The sequence below is a fragment of the Sphaerodactylus townsendi genome, linkage group LG01 (genome assembly GCF_021028975.2).
Source record: "Sphaerodactylus townsendi isolate TG3544 linkage group LG01, MPM_Stown_v2.3, whole genome shotgun sequence".
In the NCBI taxonomy this organism is placed as follows: domain Eukaryota; kingdom Metazoa; phylum Chordata; class Lepidosauria; order Squamata; family Sphaerodactylidae; genus Sphaerodactylus; species Sphaerodactylus townsendi.
The window spans coordinates 66,299,230-66,308,581 of record NC_059425.1 but is presented as its reverse complement, the minus strand read 5'-3'; the positions used below and the strand labels follow the sequence as shown (position 1 = coordinate 66,308,581).

The window sequence follows — 9,352 nt, the reverse complement described above, 5'->3', positions numbered from 1 at the left end:
GAAATGTACAATCTGAGCAACCTATTGTAACTCGCTCTACGCGGGCCTTCCCTTGCGTTTGATCCGGAGACTAAAGTTGGTCCAGCATGCAGCGGCGCATCTGCTTGCAGGTAGCGCCACCTGGGCACACATTCAGCCTATACTGCGCCAGCTGCACTGGCTCCCCGTGGAATTCCGGATCATCTTCAAGGTGCTGGTATTAACCTTCAAGGCCTTACGTGGCCTGGGACCATCGTATCTTCGAGACCGCATCACCCCATATGTCCCTGCACGGCCTCTCCGATCAGGAGAGGCCAATCTACTGGTGGTCCCTGGCCCCTCGGCGATACGGCTGGCCTCCACGCGGGCCAGAGCATTTACGGCTCTGGCCCCGGCCTGGTGGAATGCTCTCCCTCCAACTGTCCGGGCCCTGCGGGACCTCGCTGAGTTCCGCAGGGCCTGTAAGACGGAGTTGTTCCGCCGGGCCTTTGGAGGAACCAGCCGTTGAAGGTGCCCCCCCACCTTTTTTTGGCCCTGACATCTGGGCCAACTGTCATTCTAGACTCGCCATTCCTCCCTTTTGGAGGGGGAGGGAATTTTTAGTATTGGAATGTCGGACGCCACTGCTCCCCCCTTTTGGGGGAGGGGTGGGAGTTATAGTAATGGATTGGTGAACGCTATTTATTTTATTATAGCTTATTATATTTATTGGACATGTTTTATGGTTTTCGCTGCTTTTACATGTTTTAATTGATTATGTTGTTTTTCGTGTTGTACACCGCCCAGAGCCCTTGGGGATGGGGCGGTATAAAAATCCAAAGAATAAATAAATAAATAAAATAAACAAACCAAGCCAGGTGACGCAGTAGTGTGACACAGGATCTGATTCCCACTCTATTATAAAACTTGCTTGGTGAATTTGGTCATGTCATGTTCTCTTGGCCTAACCTACTTCACAGGGTTATTGTAAGGAGAAGATGGGGAAGATGGGGAAGGGAGAGCTACCTATGACACTCAGAGCAACTTGGAGCCCAATAAAAAGCATACTATTCTGATAGAACCCCCTGATTCAAAAAGGACGCTGTTCAATGCAGTTCAAAGAGCACTGCTGTTCAATGCAGAAGTAATTTTAGGAGAAACACTGAAGTGGTGTCTGCATTTTGCATGATGATGCAAATTGCTGCAACTGTTTGGCACGCAAATGGAGCTGCATATAATTGACTTATGGAAGTGGTTTGTGCTCTGAATTTTGATTGACAGTGTGCTAACTGGATATACTGTGCTAAAAATGGCACGCTGTTGCCCAAATCAGAAGAGCTAACTTTGCTGGTAGACGTGGAGAAATAGAGGTAACAGCACGCTTCACAGATCTATATGCTTGAAGCTGCAATGATTACCTAGGGACGCTGAAGTGGATTGGGCTGTTGATGGATCATTGCTTTCAGTGGCGAGATGGGGTAGGTGTGACTCACTGGAATATGAACAGAAGTAGTAACACTTTCCACTGAGTTGATAATATGAGTTTGCTACACCCTTTTGGCTAGAGATGATTCACTTGTTCACTAACCAGAAAGACCTGACCCCCCTCAAGCAGGCAGCACTAGCATTCTCCGAGTTACCCCTGCTATATAGTGTCACATCCCTTTTTGCACAGATGATACATTGCAAATGGTTGGGGCAGTACAGCCCTAATGCACAGGAGAAAGCCACATAGCATTTCTTAATAGAGATGTTCACTGCAGGAATTAGAGGAAAACCTGCAGTGGGGATGAATAGTGATGGGAGGGGCATATCTGTTGTAGTTGGCAATTTCCCCCAGGACAGGAGGGAAATAAATCCATCCTCCCTTCTAACACTTAGTTAAAAAAAAAAGGAGAAGAAGAAGAAGTCAGGTCTGTGGATACCCGTGAGTGTCTTCACTACTGCCAGCTGCAGCAGCCAGGCTAGTTTGTACTTAATTCCCAGCCTTTTATTAGGATGACTCAGCTAGAATCAGTCCTCGCTCTTGCAGTGACCAGACTAGTCCTGAGGGCCATAGCCTTTTTGATCGCAATTGCCTTTTCATTGTGTACCAGATTCTCCCAGAGGAATCTTATGAGTCCATGCTGCCTCTAAAACAGCATAGTGATTTGGGAGAGCACAGAAGCTGCACACAACGAGCTGCTTAAATCCCACTGACCTTGTAGGGAAGGAAGCGACCAAACACTGTGCAGGACTGGAACTCCGATCATGAAATGCCTTGTGAACCATACATGAACCACTCGTAAAGAACCATACATAAAGTGCTAATCATGTGTCAGGAATTCTGCTACATGGATTTCAGTGGGAAAAATGTAAACGGGGAAACAATTAAGTTAAACTTAATTTTTCACATGCACAACAATGCTTCCCCCCCTCCCCTTTAAAAGCTGGGTACCTGTAAGCTATAACATCTTTTTGAAAAAAAAATTACTACTATTGTATTTAATTACATATTGTAACATTTTGACTCTTTTCTTTACAAGTGTAACCTTTGTAAAGGCACTTCTTCTCTGTAGTTTTCTGTGGCAACATATTACGCTCCCTCTTTGACTTCCTTAATTTTTCCTACTTATTTATGCTGACATCAAAGACTCTTGCCTTAGTATTCTTAGCTGAACCTCAAGAACAGGATGGCTTAGTTATAGCAGCTGGTAGAGTGACAAAATGGTCAGCATGTAGAGGTAGCTCTGAGATGCAACGGGATCCTTTAAACAAAGCAGTGTTTTTTCTTAAACATAAATAGAGTTTATTTATAACAGCGTAATGGTTTCTATATAGTTAATAAGCTTCATGGTTTCAGACAGGTACATAAACATGATAGTTTCAGATAGGTGAACAGTTCTTTTTCTCTCTCTGTCTGAAGTGTTATAAAAAGACCTAGACACAAAGGCTAATAACCTCCATACAGCCTTATTTCCCTTACTTGCCCCTTAGGCTAATTACTTCCCCATGGGATTATTTTCCTCTCTTGCCACTTAGGTTCATAACTTCTAACAGAACTCCGATTTCTCTCACATTCTATAGCATCTTGCTCAACTTTCTTGCACACACCTTACTGTCTCTCACACAAAGCCTCTCCAAACCCCACCGTTAACTCTGCCTGCAAGAGTACAGAGACCATCCAATCATCGCATACACTTCAATCATCCAGCAACCCCCTATGTCTTGCTACAAAAGGCTTGCATTGCAACTGACAGTAATAAACATATATGTTTCTCCACATTAAAAAACAAAACATACACAAAATATTTACAAAGTGAAAACACCAGACATATCAAGGTGGGATTTTCAGTGGCAGCAGAGACAAGAAGGTGCCCGCATGAAAATTCAGTGTACTTGGGAAGCAAATTCCATAAGGCACAAGCCCTTACATGACTTACCCGAGAGTATTTCGTTAGCACAAATGGGAATACTCTGGATTTCAGTTTGTAGCCTGAAGTGACTTTGAAAATCCCAACTGTGAAAAAGTTAAAATAAAGATGACATTATACTTTTTAAGAAAAAAATCAGGGGGAACCATTTACCATATTTTTTGTTGGAAGCTGTTTGGCCATACAAGGCAAAGGCTTCAGTGCTTGAGGTATAGGGAGTTCCTGGATGCTTTTAGGAAAATGGGAGGGTGGAAGAGTCTGGAGAATGGTTTGCATAGCTTGCAGGTATAAGGACGCAGGTATGTTCCCCACCAGGCTGTTGAACTTGTCCTCCCCTAGCAGGAGTGTCCAGTGCTCTGGATGTTCTCGTAGAAACTCACACATCTTGAACCGGGGATTCGGCATGAATAGCAAGAGGTAATCAAGGCAGAGTTTTTTGGTTGCTACGTTGACTCTGGACTCCCACATCTGCTCTAGGATAACATCCAGTGGGGTGAAACCTTTACTGTCCTCTATCCTGGGAGAGGCCCCATTTCCTAGGAGGATGAGGACTGTCTCAGACCTCAGGAGCTCACAGGCGAGATGCAGAGGGGTCTTGCCATCTTCCAGGTGAAAGCAGCCAGCTCTGTTGATGTAGGAGTTCAAACTAGGCAGTTTGTGTGCAATGCTGATGATCAGCCCCAAAATGTCTCTTCTGTCATATGTTACAGCCATGGCCAGGTGAGGGGCAGAGGATGGGCAATAGCAGAAATGTTCTCCGGGCACTTTGAGAGCTTCCTCTGGAAAATGAGACAGCAGATACTGGGCATAAGGCAGGTGATTGTGCACCACAGCATACAGCAGGGCTTCTGAAGGGGAATATGTCCTCAAGCTGGCATTTTGCTCCCAGTAGAAATATTCCATAGTCCTCATGTCTTCTAGCATCCACACAGGCTTGTGATCTCTCACAGCCTGGTAGAACATATAGGATAAGAGCTTGCAGTGCCTGCTCTGGTCATCCTGTAAGCCAGCCTGGTTACTGGCCATGTTTCAAGTGCTGGTGAGCAGCCCTTTTTGTGCAGCAGAGATTCTTCCTTTGATGGAAGGCTAAGGCTCAGCTTGAATGCAGATTCCAGAGGCTGATGCAGCCTTCAGACTCTCGTTGCAGCCTGGACCGCCCTAGCCGGAATGCATCACTCTTCTCTGATGGGCTGTTCATTTCCATCCGTTCATTGTTTTCTCCTTCTCACTGCAGTGGTTTTGTTGAGTTAAGCACAATCTCACGCAGTCAGTTAACCATTGCGGTGCAAGCAGGCAGTCCATGTAATCAGCTCCCCATCCAGAGCAGGTTAGCGGAATACGGATAGCTGTGATTTTATAGATAAAGAGAGAGCTGTTTAGAGGAGGCTAAAATTAGCTTTGCAAGTGAAGCAGTTTTCTGCCTGCACTCAATGGCCAATCAGAGCAGGCAGTTGCTGTGCTAAATATTGTAATGCAGTTTTGTCGCTCGGATGCACGACTTGATGACTGATGGCCCCCAGCATTGTTTTATTTATTATGTTTTTAACCTGACTATTCTCCACAGAGCTGAGGGTTTTGCCCACCTTTATCCTCACAACTCTGTGATGCAGATGAGGCTGAGAGAGAATGACTGGACCATGATCACTTAATGAATTTCATGATGAGTGAGAATTTGAACCAGGTTTATCCAGGCCTGGACTGACACTTTAACTTCCACACCACACTTATTCTACCTTACAATAGGGTTGACAACTCTGGGCTGGGAAATTTGTGGATGGAGCCTAGGAAGGACAGGGGAGGGAGCTCAGTGGGATATAATGCCATAGACTCAGTGGTGGGATTCAGCACCGGTTATTAAAATGGTGCTTGTAAACAATCAGTTGTTAAATTATTTGAATCCCACCACTGCATAGACTCCACCCTCCCAAGTAGCCATTTTTTCCAGGGGAACTATCCTTTGGCATCTGGAGCTCAGATGTAATTCCAGGAGACCTCCAGGCCTCACCTGGAGATTGGTAACCCTATTTAACATTGAGCCAATATTTATGTACATATGCCTATCCAGGTCTTCAGAACAGCTGAAAGCTAATTGAGGAAATGGCCCGTTTCCCACCCTCCTTTAAATAGAAAAGGGGAATTCAAGAAGCTTCATAGACAGAATGGCAAGGTTTGGCCATTAAAACCAGTCACCTGATTTTTTAATGGAGGAAACTGACCCCCTTTTCATTTTCATCTCCTCTTGGATCAGCAGCCCAGGATCAATGCTGAAGCAATGGGAAGGGGTCTGCATTCTCAAGCTTCCCTCCACCCATGGACTCCTCCCTAGTCGCTTCAATACAGAGGAAACCTCCAGTGGTCTGCTGGTCTCTTGTAGTTCCTGCAGCAGCTTTATAACTCCACACACAGTCTGAGGATGTTCCTGCATGGCGGCAGAAATGGCTGTCCACTGGCATAATTAATGCCGGTGGAGCTTCAGGACTGCTTGCATGGTACCGTGTAAGCAATCCCAAAGCTGCTGCGAACCAGGGGTTGGAGGGCAGTGTGGGTGTGTCCTTCCAGCCGTCCAAAACTGCTCAGGGAGGAGAGGTAGGTGAACCGCACCAGCAGAAAGACGCCATTTTCCCACTGTTGGGGTGGCGGGGTTGGCACAGCGCTGCCTGTGCAAACAGTGCCCTGGGGACAGTGTTTTTTCCGTCCCTAGGGTGCTGTTTTTGGGCTGTACAGAAACAGCCTGAGACATTTTGAACACCACATTGGACCACCAGTTGGGCCTCCACATTTATTATTCTCAGCTATCTTTTTTTCACTTCACCGTGTTGAATAAATATTCAGAGGAATGTTACAATGTGTTTGATCTTGCCGCAAAATGCTGGGTCTAGTGCAAACTGCTGGCATGCACCATGTCCCTTAATGAACTCTTCAAGGAATGCAAGCCTGATGAAAGGAATCCATTAAGCATATCTGCTGTGCAATACAGAAATAAAGCCGTGTTGCCAACTCCTAATGCACTGATCATCCAAGGACTTCTTCCTGTTGTTAGCATGACTTTAAAAGTAGCCATACTTATTCAGATGGAATGGAAAGTTGATCTGACACAAAGGTAGAAAAAGGGATGTCTGTTTTCAGTTATTCTCATACAATTGCCTCCTCTGCTTACACTTTTGATCTGGAAAGCCCTAGTAGCTTGGGAACAGGGTGGTTGAAGGACAGTTTTCTCTCATGTGAATCTGCTTAGCCTTAGAAATCATCTTGAAATACCTGCTCTGTGCCCTATGAAATGAAGTGATTAGTAACCTGGGCAAGACATTTTCCTGTGTTGCCCTGCTTTCCTTTTATCCCTCTCAGGAGGTTCCCTCCCTCCTGGGAGCTCCCTGCTCCAGCCTCCTAGTGGCTGGTGAGCTGTATGTCTTGCCCTGCTGGTCTGAGACTGGCTCTTCAGCTTTTCTGACCCTCCTCCTTGATTGCAGCCTGGCTGGGGCTGTGTCTGCCCCACCTCAATATCTAAGGCTGTTGTGGACTGCTAATTGCTGCTTGGCTAGAGCTGTGCTGCCTCTACTCTGTTCTCTGGAACAACTGAGGCTTGCTCTTGTTGCTCGAGCTCTCCTGGTATTTCTCTGTTGTTCCTTCTTGCTGCTGGCTTCCAGGAGGTCCTTGCTTCTTGTGGTAACTCCAGGAGCTGGGCTGTCTGTTGTCCCTGTGTTGGCATTTGTGACAAGGGGGGGGGGGGTAGAACAGGTTGCCAGGTGCTAGGAGGCAACCCTATCCCTGAACAATTTTCTAAGCACTAAATTAACTACTTTTATTCACCCAGGGATCATGACTGATATATTTAACTGCTACTTGCAGCTTTTTCCAAGGTTGTGTTAAAGTTTGTAATGGGATGCTTTAGCTGTTTTACATAATCTAACTAGTTTGTTTAGAAATACTTCAAAAGCTTTCAACTGGAAAGAAAGGAATGATTTAACAATAATTAAGTTAATAATGTCTTTCAAGAACTTTTTCTAGCTGAATTTTTTCCCTGCATACGCATGATCTGCTGTGCAGGGTTGTGGACATGGCTTCAGATCACTATAGGTCAGACTATTTTGCATTTCAAATGTGTCTTAAGAATCAGTGTGGTGTGGTGGTTAAGGGTGGTTAAGAGTGTTGAGATTAGTGTCTGGGAGACCCAGGTTTGAATCGCCACTCATGCCATGGAAGCTCCGTAGGCGACAGTCACACGTTCTCAGTTTTTCCTACTTCACAGAGTGGTTATGAGGAAAAATGGAGAAGAGAATGATGCAAGGACATAGGTAAGGGTGGGGTTCTCGGGTTCAAACCCCCCGCATTCATGTTCGAAGCTCCGCCCACCCGTTTGTGGGTTTTTAAAATATTTTTGTGTTTTTTGGTTTTTGGCCTGCAGGGGGCGCATTGTTTAGGCTAGCGCAGGGGTAGGGAACCTGCGGCTCTCCAGATGTTCAGGAACTACAATTCCCATCAGCCCCTGCCAGCATGGCCAATTGGCCATGCTGATAGGGGCTGATGGGAATTGTAGTTCCTGAACATCTGGAGAGCCGCAGGTTCCCTACCCCTGGGCTAGCAGCACCAAACTTTCAGAGATTGTTTGGGTGACTCTCCTGATGATACTACCCAGGTTTGGAGATGTTTGGTTCAGTCCAAAGCTATGGGCTCCCAAAGGGGGTGCCCCCATCCCCCATTGTTTCCAATGGGAGGTAATAGGAGATGGGGCTACACCTTTGAGGGTCCATAACTTTGGACCCCATGAACCAAACTTCACCAAACCTGGGTGGTATCATTAGGAGAGTCTTCTAATGATACCCTAAAAGTTTGGTGCTGCTAGCTTAACAATTGCCCCCCTGACAGCAGGCATCCCTCACATTTCCCCAGATTCTCATTCTAAATCCACCCCCTTCAGCATGGATTTAAAGGGAGAATCTGAGGTCCTCAGTTTAGAAGAAGAAGAAGAGTTTGGATTTATACTCTCCCTTTCTCTCCTGTAGGAGACTCAAAGTAGCTTACAATCTCCTTGACCTTCCCCCCTCACAACAAACACCAAAAAGCTGTGACTAGCTCAAGGTCACCCAGCTGGCGTGTGTGGGAGTGCACAGGCTAATCTGAATTCCCCAGATAATCCTCCACAGCTCAAGTGGCAGAGCAGGGAATCAAACCCGGTTCCTCCAGATTAGAATGCACCTGCTCTTAACCACTACACCACATTGAAAGTGATGCTGTTTCACGTTGGGTGATAATCCACCCCAAAACAGCATCACTTTCAATGTTGTTTAACTGGGGACCCCAGATTCTCCCTTTAAGGTGGATTTAAAAGGAGAATTTGGGCTCTCTAGTTTAAACACCATTGAAAGTTATGCTGTTGGGGGTGGATTCCAGCATCACAGTGGCTGCCCGGGGGGAGGAGGGGGGCAGATGGGACACAAAACTCAGATTTTGCTCTGGGCTCCATTTTCCCTCTATGCCTCTGCACAGAGGGGAGGGCAGAAGGAACTGCCAGCTGCTGGCAGGGAGCCCAGCTGGTGGGGAGCAGGGGAGGGAAGGGCGGGGGAGTCTGCCGTCCCCAGCCTTGGAGAGCTGCTTTTATAAGCGCTAGGCCGGGGGTGGGGCTTGGGGAGGCGTGGCCATGCCCTAGGGGCGGGTGGGGGTGTGGCCCCACCCCCAAACACCCCAATAAAAAATCTATACCTACATCCCTGGATTGATGTAAGCCACTTTGGACCCCCATTAGGAGGGAAAGAAAGGTAGAAATGAACAAAACAAATAACTGTATGAATCTTCTTAATGGGTCTTGAGTGTTGGGAAAGAGTTTATTTAAGCGTCCATAAGAGTTTGGAAAAGGTAAGCTTTCTGGCCTGTAGAACAGATGATGGCAGGCAAATATCTTAAAGCTAGACTACATGTTACAGTCAGGCACAGTACAGCCCATTGTGGCCAATACCATTTCAGAGGAATTCAAAAATTGCTGCAAG

General features: G+C 46.4%; 1 protein-coding gene across 1 annotated transcript; it reads right to left on the bottom strand.

Moving 5' to 3' along the window:
• Positions 1-2,725: 2,725 nt before the first annotated feature.
• On the bottom strand, positions 2,726-4,717 carry LOC125440789 (ankyrin repeat domain-containing protein 9-like). Its single transcript, XM_048510832.1, has one exon. It carries the CDS (start codon positions 4,395-4,397, stop codon positions 3,507-3,509), a length of 891 nt encoding a protein of 296 aa, XP_048366789.1. The 5' UTR covers positions 4,398-4,717; the 3' UTR covers positions 2,726-3,506.
• Between the last annotated feature and the right edge of the window lie 4,635 nt (positions 4,718-9,352).

Bases quoted from the DNA above. Each gene is read 5' to 3' on its own strand.
- LOC125440789 (XM_048510832.1), bottom strand. From the start codon at position 4,397: ATGGCCAGTAACCAGGCTGGCTTACAGGATGACCAGAGCAGGCACTGC.